This window comes from Malus sylvestris, chromosome 16, assembly GCF_916048215.2.
Source record: "Malus sylvestris chromosome 16, drMalSylv7.2, whole genome shotgun sequence".
NCBI classification, from domain to species: Eukaryota; Viridiplantae; Streptophyta; class Magnoliopsida; order Rosales; family Rosaceae; genus Malus; species Malus sylvestris.
Genome location: NC_062275.1, coordinates 26,051,472 through 26,072,472, shown reverse-complemented (window position 1 = coordinate 26,072,472; position 21,001 = coordinate 26,051,472). Strand labels below are relative to the sequence as shown.

Below are 21,001 nucleotides of genomic sequence, written 5' to 3'. Positions count from 1 at the left end.
TTGAAGGAAGAAACATAAAATTTGTGTCCAACTTGAAGATGGAAGACGAATTACTAGGATTGGATTGGATTGTGTATTCAAATCCAATTAGAGACCAAATGAGGTCAGGGGCGGAGCCACAGCTAGAACCCTAGGGGCCATGGCTCTGCCCAGTGGGATTTGTGTGCAGTTACCTCTAATGTCACATAAACTAAATGAACGTGGAAACTGTGAATCTACTTGATCAGGGCCTCTAGGCCCGAAAGGGTGGATAACTATGATTCGCCACCAGTTGTCCTTTTTTAAAAAAAGTCAAAAAAATATGAGAATTAGAGATCAAATGTGAAAGACCAGTCGGCTAAGGTTATGTGATCACCCCTTGTTTTTAAGTTCGAACGGTTGTTTATATAGATTAGAATAGTTTGGAATATCATTTTCTTAATAATAAAAAAAATACACATTTCTTTTTACTTTCTTGTTGGGGGCAATTAGTTAAACAATAAAAAAATCCAGTTTTTCATTAGAAAGATACAAGGGAAGTGAATTTCAATGTGTAATCCTGACCGTTGATTCCGCTTGATTTATTAAATTTGATAACCATAAATAAAAAGGATGTGATCAGCTAAAAATGACATGTGAAAATCACTTCCCGATTCTAACTGGAGCAGCTCTTATATCGAGTAGGACCAGCATACAGTCAAACGGGACTAAAAGACAACTAGTCCCGTCGAACGTTGGACTAGAAGAATCGTTTGCTTTCTTTTCATAACCGTTGGAGCTCCACCCTGAACCTTGGACTACACAAAAGCACCTTCAGTTTCAGACTTTTTTTGGCAGCCTCAAAAAGAAGCACTTTAATTTATATCTTGATGCAGCAATGACTTGTCGCATTGTGCAGTCCAGGCTACATCCTAGTCGATTTGATATAAACAACAAACACTGGTAACTTAAACCATAATCCAGTTAACTGTGCTCAAAATTTCTAACTCGATTTGATATATATGATGTTCAATGACTGACGACCCAGGTTCTATACACGCTTTTACCCCACTTCTCACCATATCATAGAGTTTGTATACTTTTTGTACCTACTATGCGGTTTTTCAAATCACCGGCACTCTTGGTTCCTTCCAAAGTATGCTGTTTAGCAGATAACCGCGGCCTCAGCTGCACATCATAAGAAATAATAACCACCCTAAGATAAACCACAAGGATCATACATGGTAAACCGACATATTATGCTCCTACGAGCCATTATGCATATATAAGAATTCAAAATAGTATTTCAAGTAATTGTTTCAACAAAAGCACGTGAATTTGAGACAACGCAACAGCGTTTAAGTATTAGATATGCCTGAAACTCGCTACAAGAAAGTTGTTCTGGAAACTCTAGTGTAAACCTATTTTCTTTATCCTTTTTGTTCATTGGGTCCTTTAAAAGTCAGTAATTTCCTTAGTTTAGTAAAGTTATTATTGTCTGTTAGACTCTTTTCTCATATCTTCGAGAGGTACTCTTGATTCCGCATACCACTACTTGCTTATCATAATATACAACTAAAATGAAAACATATCCAAAAACTTATTTATTGGAACAAGTGCCTGGAAAATACCGTCTCAATATACTTCAGTTGCTTTAGAACTTGATCCATTTCCAGTTCCTGAGCCAGACACAAACGAAGAGGGATGACGTTAAATTTAAAGATGGACACCAGACAGACTAGCATATAATGAAGTGAAGAAAGCATATAACAAAGACAAAACCGTAGTGAAGAAAGCAAGATACATTATTTGACATAATAAAAAAATAGTGAAGTGCTCGATACCCTATTGACTACATCTCATTCATGTTTAATCAAAATCCAATGACTGAATGAAATCCCAACAATCCTCAGTGGGTTCGATATGGATAGTTGAGATGCACAATCATTCTGATGCAATCCCAACCATCTATATATCTAGCAGTGTAAATTGTGATCCATTTTTTTGCTACTACTCTAGTTCTAAGAGTTTCATATGATACGATCTAAAAATCCAAACGTTGTCTATAAACAGAGACATGAAGAGTGTCAGTGATAGGTCCACCTGAGGCACATTACAATCAGCATGGCTTGGATCCCAAAGGATAGAGCAGAAGCACTCCCAGTCATTAGTTTGGACTTCAAAAAGAGGAGCCCTGATATACAAGAATCTTCCAAATTGTTAAAATGCCAAGCATAATCAACAACAAAAGTAGAAAAGCAATTAAGCGATAAAAACAACTTTAGATCAAAAGTATTAGGTAATATATCAAGATACCAAAAAATTCATCATGAACTATTTTGTGTATTTCGAGACAATTGCCATAAAAAAAGAATCCGGCCAGCAGATTTGTGGTGTAACTTTAAACAATTTAGAGCTACCTATACAAAACAAGTTTGGAATTTGTGAGAAAATAAGTTTGGAGTTTGGAATTTGTGATCCAGTGCCATTGTGTCAAGTCTTAGTTAATCTTCAATCTTCAATCACTAAGACCGAAGAAAACCCCACAAAAACCCCCTGAGAGAGAACCCCCCGACAGACAGGAAAGGAGAGAAGGGCATCTTCAATGTGTTCTTCCAGTATCTAAATTCTAAAGAACCATCAGTCTTGGACTGGAGTTCTCTCTCAAATAATTGTACAACTTCAGAGTTCAGACTGACAAGTCACAAACAACAAGCATCCATTCATATTGGTGTTTCATGTTCTCCGTTAAAGTAATTTCACTCAAATATAGTACTATACATATTATCAGAAAAATTTCCAACTAAATAATCAGATCACGACCTTCACAGGTTCCAATTAAGCGTTAACACAAACCATAAATCAATTACCTGCGCCACTTGCCACATATAGTTCCATTTGCGCGGTCTACAACTTCTCGACATTGAAGCCAATTACCTATAGAGCTATGTCTAGAAGGTTTATTGCAGTTCAGCCCCTACAACGGAAAGACGTGTTACTCCATAGAATTTCCAAACCTCCCATGCCAAATGAAAAGGCCAATTACATATACAAATACAGATCAAGGACTTACATGCAATCTAGCATACTCCGACGAATCTAATTCCAAAGGTTCACCATTGCCACTGATATCACTGTATCCAATCAAAATAACAAAAGTTGTAACTTGTAACATGCAAAATGAAAGAAAATAAGGATTCAAACCAGAGTTAGGAAAGGCAGATTATGAAAATTTTCCAGGACAGCTTGCCAATTGTTTAGGAATACAAGCAGCACAAACAATGAGATCCGTCCTACCAGGCGTGCTAAGTCCTCTGAAAACAAGGATTCATAGCACAAAAACCAAAATGAAACTACTTACCCTACCCTCCTATATAAACCACATAGTGGCTACCTTCATAGTACATATCATTTGAAATGTGACTAATCGAAAGGAAGAGAGACAAGGAAAGCAGGCGGTTTTCACAAGGATATCCATCCAACTAGTGAAGGCAACATATAAACTTCAACTGCATCAAAAGAGTTAAGAGAGAAAATGACAGAATAAACATACCCATTTGTTGGGCCAGACCAGTCAGGAACTTCCGCTTGAAACCCTTTACCAACCCGAACACTAGTTGTATACGGCTCAATGTCTCTCAGCATTAACATTATGGGATTCATTTGGCCCTTGGATGATGCTTCCCTACTCATGACACTCATGATATTGGGCGATGTTTTGGTCACTTTCTCCTGTAAAATCTTATGTTTCTTTTTCAAACAAGAATGACAGAACCATTCATCAATAGGTGGTTTCTTCATACGGGAGTGGCAGCATGACATGTGAAATGCCTCTTCACAATGATCACAAATTAGCATTTTCAAAGTGGTTCCAGAACGACTACAAATGTTGCATGACCGGCGATGGATTTCACCGCTAATGGTGTCAGTGTCTTCAGCAGAACCACCGATCATGGTAGCCTGAGAATCCCCAAGCAGTCCATGGCTTCTAAGAATAGAGATGCATAGATCCTTTTCAGACAGGTCTCCCACAGCCTCCATAACTATTGCACTAGAAGAGGAGCACTCACCTGTTTCATCTACTTCAGTCTTTGCAGAAGTTGAAACATGCTCCATATTTGACTTTGATGATGAGCAACTATCATTCACGCTGCTTACCTCTAAAAGTTTTTGCATGTTATTTTTAGGTGCTTCATCGGAAACTAATTCCTCACCAGCAGAACATCCATTACAATATTCTGAATTTAAAACATGATTGACTCTCTTGCATAAACAAGGAGCTACAGAATGAGCTCGAGTAGCTTCAGTTTCATGGTGTAATTGAGATAGAAGCCCTTCCTTAGCAGCAACTGTAGAAGCTTCAGAATTTAGAAAAGAAAAAAAATCACCACCTATAGTGTTTTCTCGCTCTCCTGGAAACACGGTGACACGGTTTCCTTGTAACTTCCTCCTTTTATAAACGAGATTAGGTGCAGAACTTTCTGACATGGTGACTGCTGAAAGCTGGGAAGAGCTTCTGGGAAAATTCAAGGAGCGGGAATCATCAAAATTCTTGTTTTCCTCAGAGATTAGTTGAGCTCTTCTGCAGCTGCAATGATCATCACATTTTGTACACATCTGCCAAGTTTCAGCACCAGGCATCCAATCACATAAGCCATTGTGAAACCCATGGTTAGATACACAAAATATAGCAGCTTCAATTGAACTAGGAAAGGAACTTAGAATCAACATTTCACCTGAAACCACCTCACTAATATCTGGTGTCCGTTGCTTCCAAGCACCACAGTAACACGCTGATTCACTCTCTAAAATGTTTGAAATATGAGTTTCATATGACAGAAGAGGCATCCCCCAAAGTTTTCTTCATTCTACTGCATCAACCTCTCTGATTCCAACAAGGAAAAAAATGGATCAAGTTTCAAATATGGGGATCATATTGTACATTTTCATGCACTTCTCCAAACGAATTCACTTTCATAAGTAAGATAATTTTTTCAACGCAGACAGGGAAAAATAAAAAGCAGAAAATGAAAGTGAGACTCTTCATCGTCCAAGCCAACAGGTAACAAAAACTTTCTTGAGACACACACCGTGATGAAACCCTACATGGTACTCCACAAACACATCACCAAGAATAGCTACTATCACCAAGCAATTATAATAAGGTAGGGGGCAACCAAACAGAGAAAAGGTAATTTACAGATTCCACTGTTTGCTTACAATATCTACTGTCAAACCTACTTAAGAAGCTGCCTTAGGTGGGCCAGCATTATAAAATTTCTCTCCAAGGAAAGAAAAAGGATTAAACCCTAATTGATTTCCTTATAGTAAGAAATACCCTCAAACACCCGTTTTTGCATAAACCGCACTTTCACACCGCATCTCCAAGAGAAGTTTGAACAAAATAAAATAAAATACAACCACCCCATAAATAAGTAAACAAACTTTGTTAAGGGTTCCAAAATAACAAATGTAGAGAATAATCCTTTTAATAACTTTAACTCCATGACAGAATGCGATCACACCAGAAGGGATTCTAGAAATCACACAAACCTAGAGAGAAGCAAAGTTCCATCAATTTTATTCTATCACTAAATCTGTCGAAAGGGTACATAACATGTAATTTATCAAGACCTAAACCTAATAAAACAGGAAATAACCTAATCATTAAAGAAATAGGAAATTGAAGACTAATGGGCCTGCTGGAACCATACATCAGCAGAATTTACCCTAGACCCATATGACTAGCATTCTCAGAGTGCTAAGATTCTTCTAATGCCATGTGAATCACAAACACATTGGCACTGCTTACAAAACCTCTCTACTTCTGATAGATCCCAGCATCAATACGAGACCCCAAAGAAACAACATATGCAGAACTAGCGGCTTCCCCTTTTGATTAACTAATCATCACAATCCTCTAATGAGCATAATCCAAACAAAAAGCTCCACCCTAGGTGTGATCTTGTCCCAAATTTCTTTCCAATGAAAAGAATTTTGATTCAAAACCAAAAATGTTCTAACAAAGGTCCCCAATTCCACCACCTTCACCGCGATTAAAGTCTTAGAAGAAATCTACAACAAATTATAGAGATTCAAGAAATAGCACCTCCATCACACACACACACACACACACACAACCATTTGTTTCAGCTTTTAAATCAAATAAATTATGGTAGGCATTCTTCAGGGGCATTTCCACACTGCATAACTTGATAACATGCACTCGCCTACCAAATATTATCTGGAACCAAAATTCCCTTCTGTGCTATATAACTATCTTCATGATACAACCACCGAAATCCTCATCAGATATTTTTCCCCAAAAATATCTCCACAAGCTCTTCAAGTAAACATCATAAAACCAACTAAGCTCCCAGGTTTCCAAGCCCCCATTCTCAAAAGGCAACCAGTTCTTCAACCCATCAAATTGCTCCAAATTTCAAAACTCCTATAAAAAACAAGTGACGCACTACGAGAATTTCACTTAATAACCCAAATGAGCGTTGTGCATGCCTAAAAAACCTAAACATACATATTTAAGCACCAGTGACTCAACATTTGATACCACCCTGCCAACATGAAAACTGTAACTTTGTTGAAAGCCATTTCCAAACCATACATCAAAATGCCAAAACCTGACACCTGGTATATTCTTAATGATTATTTTTATAAAGATAATGTCAATGTCTTGGAGACTAAAATAAAGATGCAACAATGAAGCTGGATGAAAATAACTAAAAACAATCAAGTCAAGGCATGAGACACCAACTCATAAAGCATAACTATGAGAAAATCTTTTGGGATTTTTCTGTCAAACATATTGTCAATGTCCTGGAGTTGGAGAAATCCATGCACTCTATTTTCCGAAACAAATTTAACGTGGACCTCCAAGCAGATTTTCCTAGAACTTCTATCTGTAATCGATACCTCATTATCTCCCGCACTCAGTGCAACATGTTCCTTTTGTTCTTTTGAGATGCATATCAAAACCAAAACAGAAAACATCTTAAGATTTTCCTAGAACTTCTATCTGTAGTCGATACCTCATTATCTCCCGCACTCAGTGCAACATGTTCCTTTTGTTCTTTTGAGATGCATATCAAAACCAAAACAGAAAACATCTTAACTAGAAAAACTACACATTTACTGATTGAGAAATGGCATATGTACCGAAAACTTGTAGCGTCTATTATGCACAAACACCAAATTCAATGGAGGTGGGTTATTGGGTAATGCAACACGTAAGTTAAATTCCAACTGGCATGCCCACCAATAAAAAAATGTAGTAAAATTTCGTGGAACACCACACACTTTCCTCAGTTATTCCCTGCACACTTATACTTAAGGAATGCTGCTTACGAGGAAACTATTTTCACGATACCAATAAACAAAACGTTCTTGCACATATAGCATCTATTAAATAGTACCCGCCCATTTAGATCAAGTCTTCAATCACCAAAAACTTATAATGAATCATGTTACCTGCCCCAAAAGAGCACTAACAAAGTTTCCAGACCAAGGGCTTCCCCATATTAAAACTCCACCTCACTCAACTGTCCCCAAGACCGCAAGTCCACCAACCTTCACTCAATTAAAGTATGAGAAGAAATCCTCCACCAAAACGAGTTCCTAGTCATTCAAGTTCATAAAAGTTAAATCACAGAGTTTCAAGAGGCACACCTCCATCATAGACCAAATCATCTGTTACCTGCTGAATCAAACATGGGGCATTTCCACACCACATATCATGCACAAAATGTACATGCTTACAATCTGCTACAGTCCCACTAAGTGATATGCCAATCCTTGTGCTCCAACCACCGAACTCATCATCAGAATTCTATTCCCAATCAAATCTCCACAACATCTTCACATCCACAGCACAAGGGAATTGAACTTCCAGTTTTCAAAGCTCCTGTTCTGCCTCAGAGGAAAAACATCAAACCCCTGGAAAAAGAGAAGCGATGCAGTGCAATAACTTCCCCATAACGTACATTAACCAAGCACAAGGCACTATACTTTCCATACCACATTGGTGAATAAAAATAATTGCTGTGTAGCATGCCATATCCAAGAAGATACATCAAACTTTGTTGAAATTGGCACCAATTATATTTTATCAGCATTATCTTAGTTCATCCTTTTTTCAGGTCAAGATTCAAAAGCATTAATAAACTCAACCATCCAAATGTAACTGGAAAATAACTAAAACGTCGTCAGGTTGTGGGCATAAGCCATCAAATCACAAAGCATATTCTCTAATGTCTTGAAGAAATCTGTGCATTCTATTTGAGGTGTGAAATTAAAAAACATATCAATTAGATAACCACAATTTATTTACCTGGCAATGTTATACGGACTAAAATTTAGTATATCTATTTTGCAAATTAGCATGGCAGCATGCTACAAAGACCAAATTCACGGTGGGTGGGGTAGTGTGTGTAGTGCCACACATAAATTAAAAGTTCAACGCATCCGTTATGCAGTATCGTATAACACCACATGTATTCCACATTTATTTCCTACGCACATTTTTAGATGCACATCTTTCTTTTTAGACGCACATCTTTCTTTAATAGCATAAAAAGTACAGATCTTTGCATTTACGGAACATTACTTGAAAACTAATAAGATCAACCACTCAAAACTGTTCCACATAGACGAACTAAAATCTGGTTCTAACAATAAGTGGTGACATTCAACCCCAATCATAGGCATCAGATATTAAACCAACCCGAATTTCGCTTTTGTTTCTCTTACATCAAAACTAAACCAAATCAGTGTTAACTAAATCTAATAAATGGGGAGCAAAGGCATGTAAATGGACCCAATTTGGTCAACCCCAACTGGGAAAAGCAACCTAGATCCTTACACAATTGGGGTTTATACAAATTTCAATAATAATGGCATCAATGTTTGCAATCAATCGCATAAAATTCTATAGAACAGTTATGATATGCAGATAAGAGTAAAGCATATAAAACTAAACAAATTAAACGAAAAACAAGAACAGATATATACATATATATATATATATAAGAAATTGGGACACCATTAGCATAGATGTCCAAAGTATCAAAGGCCCAACACATGCAAGAGGAAGAACATTACCGTTCGTTGGGCACTTTCAACTAAAGGCAAGAATGCTGCAGAGGTGCCATTGTCTGTTGTTTGTGTGCAGACAAGGACGAGGAACAGAGGTTTACGGAAACCAAACGACGAGTCGAAGACAGAGTGGGAGATGGGTTTTATGCCTTTTAACACTTTTATTCTTTGGGTTGTCCTTGCACAGGTTTCAAAACCATAAGGTCCATTAACCAATTTAATTCAATAATTATAGATTGATTATTTTGTTGTTGTTGCTCAATTAGTATTAGGAATTATAAACGCGCACCATTGTTTGGTTAGTCTTTGGTAGATTCGATTTTATAACCATTATGTCTATGTCACGTCTCTACATGCTTAGTTCGAGATAAATACGACGTAAGCAGGTATTTCAGATGTCTAATATCCTAATTGATCATCCTATGACTAGGAAATTTCTGTAAGACTTTAGATCTGTATGGCACGTGTCTCGAAATTGTAACTTCCTTAATTTTTCGTCCTTACATCTTAAGGTGTATAAGTTCTCCATGAAATGTAGTTGTGTAGTTTTAAGTTTTTGCCTCATCAAGTCCGCGGTTAAGGGAAGCCCGATACTTAAACTATTTGGAGAGTCCATAATTCATAGTTTTACTTAGAACATAGGTATGGTTTGATGTTTAGGTTTGGCTTGGACAAGTCATTAAAAATTTAAGGAAAATTAATGAAAATGGCTTGAAAACTTTAAGTTTTAACAATAATGACAAAATAAAGGGTAAAGTGAATAGTACTAGGATTGACTTTGTAATGTAAAAATATGGTTTTTCGTTAAAATGAATAGTACTATGAAATTTTCGTTAAAGTTTCCTTAAATTTAATGAACGTTGAATGGAAATATAGATGCTAACATGCCATATGAGAAATGCTAACAACCGTCTCACTTACCTTTTCATTTCAACTTTCTCACTTCTCTTCAGCCGACATGTACTCCATTATTACTCAAAAACTAAAATTTTAATTACATTAAAATCTCACTATATTTCTTTATTTAGTTTAATTAAAAAATAATTAAACTTTTAGTTTTGAGTGCTAGTAGAATACAATGACTAGAAGTGCAAAAATTGAAATGAGGAGGTTAGTGAAAAGGTTGCTAGGATTGTCCCTTGCATATTTTTCCAAGTGAAGGTAGAAAAAAAGAGAAATCATGAAGAAAACTTATGCCTCTTAATAATCACAAATATGGTAGGATTGAGTGGAAATTCACGATGCGTCCATCTTCTACCTTCACTTCACAAAATATGTAAGTTTAACATTCATATTTGTATTCAATGTTCATTGGATCTAGTGGACTATCCAAATCAAGTCAATCCTAGACATCAAACGAGCTTTAAAGCTGAATTCTCATCATGACATTCATTTCGAAACTATCATGTGAATTCAACAGCTTGATACCAACAATTTGCATCACCCAAGCTCCCACTTCTCCAACACTTCCATTACATCACATTAACTAAATAAAACCAAAACTATTTGTGAATAAAGAATTAATTCATTTTATTCAATCCAATTGAATTAATTTAATTTATTTATTCAAAACAATTCAGAATAATTGAACTCCAAACTATATTTTCAAAGAAAACCTTTGACAATGTCTAAATTCAGGTTAAATCTGGTTCTTCATAAATTTCTGAAACATGAAATAAAAAAATAAAAAAAAGAGTTAGCTTCTTCTTACCACAATCTTACACCGGATGAAAACATTACGTAGTTGAACGTCTGAATGTAAAATGTAAAGTCATCGTCGGACAACATAGCATGTCAAATTTATGAAGACCAATCGTTCTTCTAGAAAGCCTACACCATAAGTTAGAACGACATGGAAGGCAAAACACAAACAAAACCCAATTCTCAAATTCTACATTTCTACTAAGTTTATTCCAAAATTTTACTAATTCAAGTAACCTTGGAAAAAATATAATTGTAGTGATAGTAGAAAATATCGAAGATAGATCCGTATTTCGTATAGTTTTCCAAAGTTTTCATCCGTTCCCCTTCCGAAGTCTTCAAACATCCAATTTCGGGCTGTTGCAAACCTTAGGAACGTCTTGCTTTGGTCTTACAGTTGATTTTTAACCTCTGTAATCAAATTAACAATTGTTACATTAAACAGTGAAAAAATAGGAGAAAGGTGAGAAGCAGAAAGTAAAAAGAAGAAAAACTACAAAGCAATCAAGCGAGCAAACAATCAGAGTATAATGGAAATGAACTCAAAAGGATTCCGCAGTACCATTTTATAAACGAGGTGAGAAACTAGTGAATCTCTACGTACTCATTGTGATGCTTGTTGGGCAAGAGGCCTCTGAGGCTTTGGAGCTGAGAGAAACCAAACAATACAATCAATTAAAGAAATGAAGAAAAAGCTCAAATACTTCAACCAAATGATGAATATTACAAGCAACAAATGTTAACAAAGGCTGTGATTATGACATCAAACTTATGCTACGTACTGGTATCCTCCAATGTGTAAAGGAATTAACAAACCATAAAATGTATAAGTAAGGATTAGCCTTCAGAAAATATAAATTATACCATTAGGGTTTCCCTGTTCATAAAAACTGCGAAAAAGAGAGACTGCTTCTGTTGCCATTATCCCTCCAGTGCATTTGAAACCCTTCCCCTCTGGAGCTACACTACTATTCAACATACATAATGTGAGACTGAGAGACAATCATGTTGGCTACAAGACCGGAGACAGAAGTCGAGAACATTATAGTGCATTGATTATAATTTAGAAAATTTGCGCCACATGGCAATAATAGACTTAACATGTAAAAATATTTGAAATAATAGACATACATGTAACATATTTGCAATAATAGACATAACATGTAAACATATTTGAAATAATAGAATATAGTCTCGAGAAAGATACAGCTTCCCTTGCGTTTTTTCATCATCGCTAAAGAGAAAGATACAGAAAATTATGCACACCCTCTTCAGCATTAGCTACAACTTGTTGAAAAACACGCCTACTAGACCTTGTTCTTTAATGTAACCAACGGCAATAGACTAAACTAGCAAATATAGAAAAACTTAGAAACACACAAGAATTATACTAGTTCAGCAGAACTTTGACCTACGTTCAGTTGTGATTTCTCTAGGTAGAGAAATCATCGTTCCTTTGATTAATAATAGAGATTACAAAACTTTTGTAAATCCTAGAACTAATCTCAAAACTCTCGTCTGTCTCTGGCTGTTTTCTCTGTAAAAATTAAGCCTTGCCGCACCCTATTTATAGGCATGGGTAGGCTTACATGTCCCAAGGCTGATTGAATTCCTATTTCTAAGTGGATTAAGAAATTACACTTATCCAAATCCAAATATAATTCTAGAAATCCAAACCTAAATTGAATAAGGAAAACTGAAATTCTTTCCTAATCCCTCTAAGACAAGAATCGGTATACCTCTAATTTTCCTAAAACATACCCAAACTGACTAGGACATATTTGACGAGCCAAAAATCCTAACACAACTAAGGAATCACCAAAAAAAAAAAACACACTTCCAGTTCACCTCTTACAGCCAAGTCCATGATAGGCAACATCCTCTTTCTATATGGTAGGATTGTTTGTGCTGTCTAACAAGGTGAACGTATTGATTAACTCATCAAGAATTCACTAATTAGGTGCAGACATCCTACCACTAAATCTAGAGGAAACAATCAATTATAAGAAAAATTTTAAGGCCTAAGCTCGAACTCTTCTCATCGACACATTCCTCCAATAAAACTCAGCATAATCTTGAAAACGAAAAGATATCATTGATGCGAAAATTAACTTAACACAAAAATTAAACCCTTTTGTTGTCAATTGTAGTAAAGAATGTAAGTAGGGATCGTTCTAGGCCGGGGATTAAGAGGGATTGCTAAAACACCTGAAACTGACTTAAAAATGTAGAATTAAGTTTAAAACACCAAACTAGACTCAAAAGATGCAATACAAACTAAAAAGACTCAAAACTAGTTTAAAAGACTCAAAACAGCTTAAAACAATGAATTAGACTCTAAACTGACTCTAGGGATGGGTTTGGACGAAATTAGGTTCTAACTTGACTCAAGACACTTAAAAACACAAATCAAAACAGATTTTGACTAATAAAACACTTTAAAGTAAAGGGGGATTGGATTTTGACGAATTTGAAAACAAAATAAACATATTGTAAGCTAAAACAGATTTTGGACGAATTTGGGTAAACTATGGATGATGGGCTAGCTAAAGGGTTCTTCTCCACACATGACACACTTGCACATAAACCAATTTTCAGTTGTTCTTTCGATGAATCATGAAACTCAACACCCCAGGTTAATTATGTTTGCTTAAATTAACCTTCAAGTTCTGCTTAAGTTATTGAATTGGATGGAAAAGCGCATACAACAATTCAAGCATTCTTCAAAAGTCCTTTACGTGAACAGCACAATAAAGAAACAATCAAAGATCATTAAGCATTATGAAAACTATAAGTATTGACGAGGCATTCGTTACTATGATGAGCATGAAACTCCTGCCAAGAATTCATTTAACGCAATCGTTTATATGCGACTTTCACTACTTGTGAATATAAGTTTGTAACTATTAGGTGAAACTCCCTTATATTCTAGCATCATATTCATGCATGCAACTAAGTGTGCACTCTTAATAAACATACACGAATAAGTTAACAATCAAGCAGCTAAACAAATTGAATTCACAACTTATGAAATCACAACTGAAGGTAATCAATCCATATTGCAAGTATGTTCATGGCTTTGAATTTCCCCTAGCTAAGGGGGGTTTAGTTACTCATAATTGCAACAAAATCAGAAAATAACAAAGTAGATATTGAAAGCAAGAACGAAGTACACCTAAAACGCTCCAAAGTTTCAAGCTTGCAACGCCAAGGACCTTCGTTTTCACCACCTTGTTGCAGCACAAGTATCTAAGGATGTGTATGGATTTATGGAAAGGTTATGAATGTATTTAGGTTGGATGGATGCCACGGCAAGGTTAAAGGGAATGTATGTATTTGTGTTTGATTTTTGGTTGGATGAGTGCCACGGCAAGGGAATGGATTTGTATGTGTTTGTGGGATGTGGGAATATATGGATGAATGTAAGGTGCTCACGGCTAGGGAATTGGAATTCTAGTTATGGTGAAGGGTGGATGTATTTATAGGCTAGGGAGAGGATGTAGTGGGTGGTGGTAATGAGTGGATGAAGTGGTAGGTGAATGTGTTGGGTGGTTGAAATGCGTGGATGTAGTGGTAGGTGAATGTGTTTGGTGGTTGTAATGAGTGGATGTGTTGGGTGAAATGAGTGGATGTAGTGGTAGGTGAATGGATGTATTGGGTAAAATAAGTGGATGTAGTGGTAGGTGAATGTGTGGTTGTAATGAGTGGATGTGTTGGGTGAAATGAGTGAATGTAGTGGTAGGTGAATGTGTTGGGTGAAATGAGTGTGCTAAAATGGTTATTTATATGGAGAGGATGATGCACAAACTTCAAATTTCATCCATTCCTTTTGCTCCAAGCATATGCTATCCATTCCATGCCCAAAAAAATGCTCCAAAATGCACTTCTTTGCCACATTAACCCTTTGGACCTTTAAACACACGAAAATAGCTTAAAATACTAAAATAACTACGAACTAACAACATAAATGCCAAGAAACAAGCTAACTAAGTCGCATAAATATGCTCCTATCAATCATCAGACATTCTCAACACACCATTGTTAATGAAGAGATTTCATGTTTTGTCATATTAAATTGAAGATGGAAATTATGTGCATATATGCATAAAATGCATTTCATATATGAATCTTGTGGTGCGTGTATCTGTCCATTCACAATAGGTATATATACTTATGTAGTTCCCTGCAATTTTTGGACCAAGAACTGTTTCTCGGAAAGGTACATCAAAACAAGGTAACAGTTTATAAAAGATTTCCAAGAGAAAAGAATGATTAGGGAAAACACTATAGAAACTGAGTCAAATCTTGCTTGTGATGTGGGTTCAAAAATAAACCTTGTTTGTGGATCAGAGCTACTTGAGTGCAACGACAATACTAATCCACATCCACCAAATTTGTCATTGGCACAACCATTAAATACTTCCTTTATTCCTAAACATAGGAGGAAAAGTCACCTATACATTGATCCAAGTGACGAAGGGAAAGAGAAAAAAGTGTCAACATTTATATGCATATTATAAGAAAATGAGCATACCAATAAATGATAAAGCCGCTGCACACATTATGCATGGCTCACATGTAACATAGAGTTTACATTTTGAAAACTTTTCAGCAACTTCTGACTTTGAAAGCCTATGTTCTCTCCACTACTCAAGAAGAGTGTCAATGGCTTCCATCTCTGCGTGCCTTGTAGCCTGCAAATTTATGACGAGCATAGTAAATAAGAAACTCATTCCAATTTCATAAGGCTTACATATGAAACACAATTCTCATGAACATTAAACAAAGCAAACAAGTGTCAAACACAGATCTTATAAATTATAATAATAATATACATGTAAGAAAGATCTCCAAAGAATGTTTTATATAGTCAATATATTTTGAAACATTTGATCCAAGAAGTTAACCATAGAGCTGTACTTTTGGGTCAAAGTAGAAGGCAGGAAAAATATAAGAATAGTAAACTAGCAAGATCGAACTGAAGATCCAACCTGCCACATTGAAACGAGGAACACATTGAAGATGCAAGAATAAGTACACAAACAAAGAACAATCATCAAGATATTTGAGTAAATGCATTAACTGGGTTCCATCATTTCCTTGTGGTTCCAAGGAAAACAGTCTTTAAGGTATGTTTGGGTGAGGAACTTTCAAATTTCAGGGAATCCAGTGATGAAGAGATGGATCACAAAAAGCTAAATGAGAGGGATTACAAATGCACCACATGAGCATTACAAAAGGCATGTAAGAGGGATTTACAAATGATTACCTGAAAGAAATCATTTAGAAATTCCTCACATTGCAATGCATATACGATGCATTTTCTACTTCTTCCTATCTAACTCTTTTGTGATCCATTTCTTCTTTATCTTGCTTAAATGCCTTGGAATTTTGAGGTCCCTCACCCAAACATACCCTATGAGATAAGCAATTGAAATGTGAAAAATATTTTTATGAGAAAACTAGAGGTGTTGGGATTTTCACTATATGAAAAGAATGCTCAGAAACAAATATCCAGATAAACAGAAACAATTGCTTCTTCAGCTTCAGATCCAATCAAAAACTTACATTTCGTGTCTCATTAGTTCAATTTCTTCCCGAGGTTATGACCTTCCCATCTTCAACAAGCACACAGTTGTTCAATCAAATTTATAGATTAGAAAAATGCATTAATACAAAGTAAGCCTTGATGTTTAATAAAAGAAGCAACTGAGCGCATGTTGTATCCAACTTCAAGAAGGTGATGAGAAGAATAAAAGATAAGATGGGTGTATGATACTTTACATTTTTTAATTCGGCTTGGGAAACTTAATAAAGTGAAAAGTTGTATTACCCCTACGTTCTTGCCCCAAATGAGCTTGAGGCCTGCTTTCAAAATTTAGAAAGAGAATAATTTTTAAGTTAGGCATATATAACAAGCTAAAGGAACATAGGAGACCAGATTTTGTAAACCACAGCTAAATCATCTCTCTAATAGAGGTGGACCTACTTGTATGATAGATGGTTTAGATGTGATCTCCCTAGCATCACCCCAAGGTAAACTAACTAATTTCCGGCAATTACGTGTGTTAGGTTTTGGTTCCTTTTTTTGTTAGTCCTATTTTGTTTAGGATTGAATTATGAAAGCTAAGGTGCACAGATTCTTGTCCTACAAGGATTAGGGGAAAACTAGTTTTCTAGTACAATTAGATTAGGAATCCTCAAAGCAGTAACATAATAGTAATGCAAGTGTGCTTTCCTATCCCAGATAGATTAGGAGACCTAATCATATTATAAGAGTGTAAACCACACCCTGTACTTATAGATAGAGTGCGGCAAGGGTTGAAAAGCTAGCAAAAAACAAAGAGACAACCAAGAGAAGAAAAACATTAGTTCTAGGGTTTGCAAAAATATTGTATACTCTATTATTAATCAATGAAGTCGTGGTTTCTTTACCTAGAGAAATCACAGCAAGACGTAGGCAAAAGTTCAGTAGAACTAGTATAAATCTTGTGTGTTTCTAGTTATTCTCTATTTGCTAAGTTTAGTCTATTGTCGGAAACATCACAAGATCTAGAGGAGAGTATAAATAACAACAATTGATATCAAAAGCTTGGTTCAAAGTGTTCCTACGATGGCCAGTGGAAAGGAGACCACAAACCTAAGAAGCTTAAGGCTTACGTTATAACCTTTTAATGGCAAGGATGACTTCACTAATTGGCAAAGAATGATGATGAGCGTATTGATACAACAAAAGTTGGATGATGCACTCCTTGGTACGACCATGACAGAAGCAACATGGACGAAGATTCTTAAGAAGGCCAAGAGTTCCATCGAGATTCATCTCACAAAATGAGTCAGGTCCAACATCACCGAAACGATGACTATTAAGGAAGCATGTAACAAGTTGGAGAAAGTTTATATGGGCAAAAACCGTGTCTAATAAACTGTTTCTCAATGATGAACTATTAGGGCTTCAACTGGAAGAATGAGTTGATGTTGAAGATCACGTATGCAAGATCCAAAATTGCATAGACAATCTTTAAAAGGTCGAAGAAACTTACAAAGATGATGATATGACTATCATCTTGCAAATGTATCTACCTCGTCTTACAAGCACTTTCAAACAACTTTATTGTTTGGAAAGAAGTCCCTACAACTTGAGGACGTAATTTAAGCCCTTCAGTGATATGCAAAAGTGAATGACATAATTGAAAGCTCTCAAGGCCCTAATGCCAAAGGAAATGAAAAGGGACAGGAAAAGACGAAGGAAGAGAAGAATAGCAACAAAGGTTGGTCGAAATCCAAGAAGAAAAAGAAAAAAAGGAAGGTTGCTTCGAATGTGGTTCTGCCGATCAATGGAATAGGAACAACAAGATTTGGAAGGAGAAGAAAGCCAAGATAGAATGAAGCTCAAGTTCAGCTAGTGCAGTCACTAAAGAAGAAAGTGACAGGGAGCTTCGTTGTATAACATTAGGCTCCAAGGCTTTAACAAGTTAGATTTTGGATACCAGATGCACATTCCATATGTGTGCAATAAAATAATGGTTTGATACCTACAAGATGGTCAACAACGGAAATGTTTTAATGGGGGGTTGATTTGCCATGTCCTATAAGGGGATCAACACTATCACAATTAGGATGTTTTATGGAGTGATACGGGCTTTGGGGAACTCAAATGTGTCCCTCGACTGAAGAGGAATTTGATATCCATGGATACTTCAAACAAGACCGACTATGGGTATAGTACTAATGCATGAAGACTCAAGGTGACCGAGGAGATTTGGGTTGAAAAGGTTCGCATGACAACAATGACGCAAATTTCCTTACAAAGAAAGTGTCGGCAAAAACAATCAAGCATTTCTTGACATCTTGTTGATTGATTAAGGTGGAGCCTCCTCATTTGAGGTGCAATGAGGTAAGAAGTTTGCCAAAGTCTTCTTGAAGATTTCCAAAGCTGCTAAAAAAAGGTTTGAAGATACTTTGCAGTGCAATAGTCAAGACTTGTTTGACTCACCAAGGTGGAGGTTGTAAAGTTTTGGTTCTTTTTTTTTTTTTTTTTGTTAAGAGTACTATTTTGTTTAGGACTATATTATGAATGCTAAGGCAAAGTGCACCCTAAAAGAGTTGTTATCCTACAAGGATTAGGAGAGAATTAAGTTGTCGTGTGCAATTAGATTAGGAATCCTAAAAGCAGAAATGGAATAAGAATGCAAGTGTGCTTTCCCATCCCAAATAGATTAGGAGACCCAATCAGATTACAGAAGTGTAAACTGCACCCTACACTTATACATGGGATACGGCAAGGGCTAAAAAGCTAGGAGAAAACAAAGAGACAGCCAAAAGAAGAGAAGGCTTAGTTCTAGGGTTTCCAAAAGTATTGTAGACTCTATTTGCTAAGTTCAGTCTATTGTCGGATACCTCAAAGAACAAGATCCAAAAGAGAGTCGAGACAACAACAATGGATCAAAGGGGAAAAACAGGTGAGTACAAAGCTCAAGGGTATAAAGACTCTTAAAAGCATGACAAATAGAGTTCATGCAATTATCGGAAATCTTACCCAACAGGAACTTCGAGGCTGTCCAAAGCCTCATTTGCATGCAAATATGAAAGCATGACCAAATATAGAAGTTAAATACCAAAAAGCATAGAAAAAATTAATCTCCCAAAAAATAACCATAAAAGGAATAAAGTAACAGCATGCACATCAACTGAATTCAAATGATACAAAGTGTTTCCATTAGCAGCTACACATATTTCTGTTAAAAGAGTGGAACCGGAACAACACTAATAGGCACTGGTAAACAAAAACACCAGGTTAACCCTACTATATTATATTTAGTCCACTAATTACTATCCAAAACTTAAAATTACAGCCTCAATAGTACATGTTCTATAGCAAGACGCATAAATTCAAGGGTATGGTCAAGGTACTCTTCTCCAAGAGATGTCATCTGTTGTAAAATGAGGAAGAGGAGACAAATCTTAAAAGCAATTAAAAGATAAATGAAATACTGTAATTACAATATCAACTTAGTTTTGGGGAAAGGAATACTCCAAAATGCATATACATGAGTTTGAGAGGTGGGGGTTCAACTACGATCTAGCTGAGAAAATTTCGGAAGCAAAAGTACTTCCAACTAAAGGTAAAGATTTTGGTTCCCTTTTGTATGGAATGGATTGAGCTTTTTTTTTTTTTTTTTGAACAATTAATATTATCTACACTAAGGGGAGGGGGTGAGCTTAGCCTTACAATGGACTAACAATAATGTGGTTCAAATACGCCTTTTGAGAGAATCAAACCTAAGACCTGTTGTTTGGGCATGAAATCTCGCTGGGATGGGTCCCTGGCTCAAGCACACAGCTCCCCGAGGAGTTGGCACTTTGCTTGATTGTCAGGCTCCGGCTTTAGCTTTGAAAGGTGCATTTATGGGGCTTTAGGTGTAGGCCTTGAGGCTCGCAATCAAAACTAACTAAGTGCTAAGGTGTGCCATTACCATCTCTATATGGCAGATGTAGAACAAGTGTATTTAAGCCGATTACTTGCACCGCAAGTTATTCTGACTTCTTGTTATCAAAGGATTATCGTAGATGGGTTAAGTCTACATTAAGTTCTTTTCTGTGCCTTGAGATCAAGGACTTTTAGTTCTTTATCTTGTATGCTTAAAGGATGGAGATCAAGATCTAATCAAGTCATCAGTTTTAATCAGTTTTAATCATTTTTAATCTTCTTATGATAATAAAACCACTAAGTGAACCAGATATGAGAACTGATGAAACTTTGGATCATCAAAAGACTAGAAATGACTTGAATATGTACTAGGGAATACATTATAACAATAGATCTATTAATTGAAAGACAAAACAAAGAGGGGTTGGGAAGATTTCACCTTGTCGGGCAAGGTTAAACGTCTTGCAATCTCTATGTTGTAGTTCTAAAGGGTTAGGTATTGAAAGAGGGATGAAAGGTAAATGGGTTTACACAAGAGAATCGATACTACAACATTTGAAGAAAGTAGCAAAGCTTTTACATAGACAAAAAATGTCTTTCTAAAGGAAGTCTAAAGCTAAAAGGGTGCAAAATCTGGACAAAGCACAACTTTCTGGATATTTGCTTGACCGAGAGGCAAGTTGTATGTTTGTTTGTTTGATTGGTTGAGTGTCCTTGTCTCTAGGCTCTCTTCCTCTATTTATAGGCAAATTAGCCCGAATGTGTTGTTTCTGCTCTTACCCGAAAGCAACTGGAGGGTAGTAA

At 36.2% G+C, this 21,001-nt stretch overlaps 1 protein-coding gene and 1 pseudogene across 7 annotated transcripts; both read right to left on the bottom strand.

The window, feature by feature from the left end:
* Positions 1-796: 796 nt before the first annotated feature.
* LOC126607716 (uncharacterized) lies at positions 797-9,237 on the bottom strand. Of its 7 annotated transcripts, none has more exons than XM_050275427.1 (10): positions 9,073-9,237; positions 7,670-7,881; positions 7,444-7,590; positions 4,695-4,843; positions 3,512-4,575; positions 3,032-3,092; positions 2,829-2,935; positions 2,062-2,152; positions 1,590-1,637; positions 797-1,146 (listed from the first exon to the last, which is right to left on the bottom strand). In XM_050275427.1, the coding sequence occupies exons 5-10, from the start codon at positions 4,573-4,575 to the stop codon at positions 1,042-1,044; spliced, it is 1,476 nt and encodes a 491-aa protein (XP_050131384.1). In that variant the 5' UTR covers positions 4,695-4,843; positions 7,444-7,590; positions 7,670-7,881; positions 9,073-9,237; the 3' UTR covers positions 797-1,041. The 7 variants fall into 7 exon arrangements, with proteins under 7 accessions (XP_050131384.1, XP_050131390.1, XP_050131386.1 ...); XM_050275433.1 differs by having other exon boundaries at positions 3,512-4,546; XM_050275429.1 differs by having other exon boundaries at positions 7,670-7,908; positions 9,073-9,223.
* Positions 9,238-10,792: 1,555 nt separating this feature from the next.
* On the bottom strand, positions 10,793-19,700 carry LOC126609243 (tRNA-specific adenosine deaminase TAD2-like; annotated as a pseudogene).
* Positions 19,701-21,001: the final 1,301 nt, after the last annotated feature.

Coding starts and splice junctions, on each gene's coding strand:
- LOC126607716 (XM_050275427.1), bottom strand. CDS start 4,575: ATGTGTACAAAATGTGATGATCATTGCAGCTGCAGAAGAGCTCAACTA. Junction 3,093..3,511: donor TGGTCTGGCCCAACAAATGG/GTATGTTTATTC, acceptor GATTGGATACAG/TGATATCAGTGGCAATGGTG. Junction 2,936..3,031: donor CGGAGTATGCTAGATTGCAT/GTAAGTCCTTGA, acceptor TTTCCGTTGTAG/GGGCTGAACTGCAATAAACC.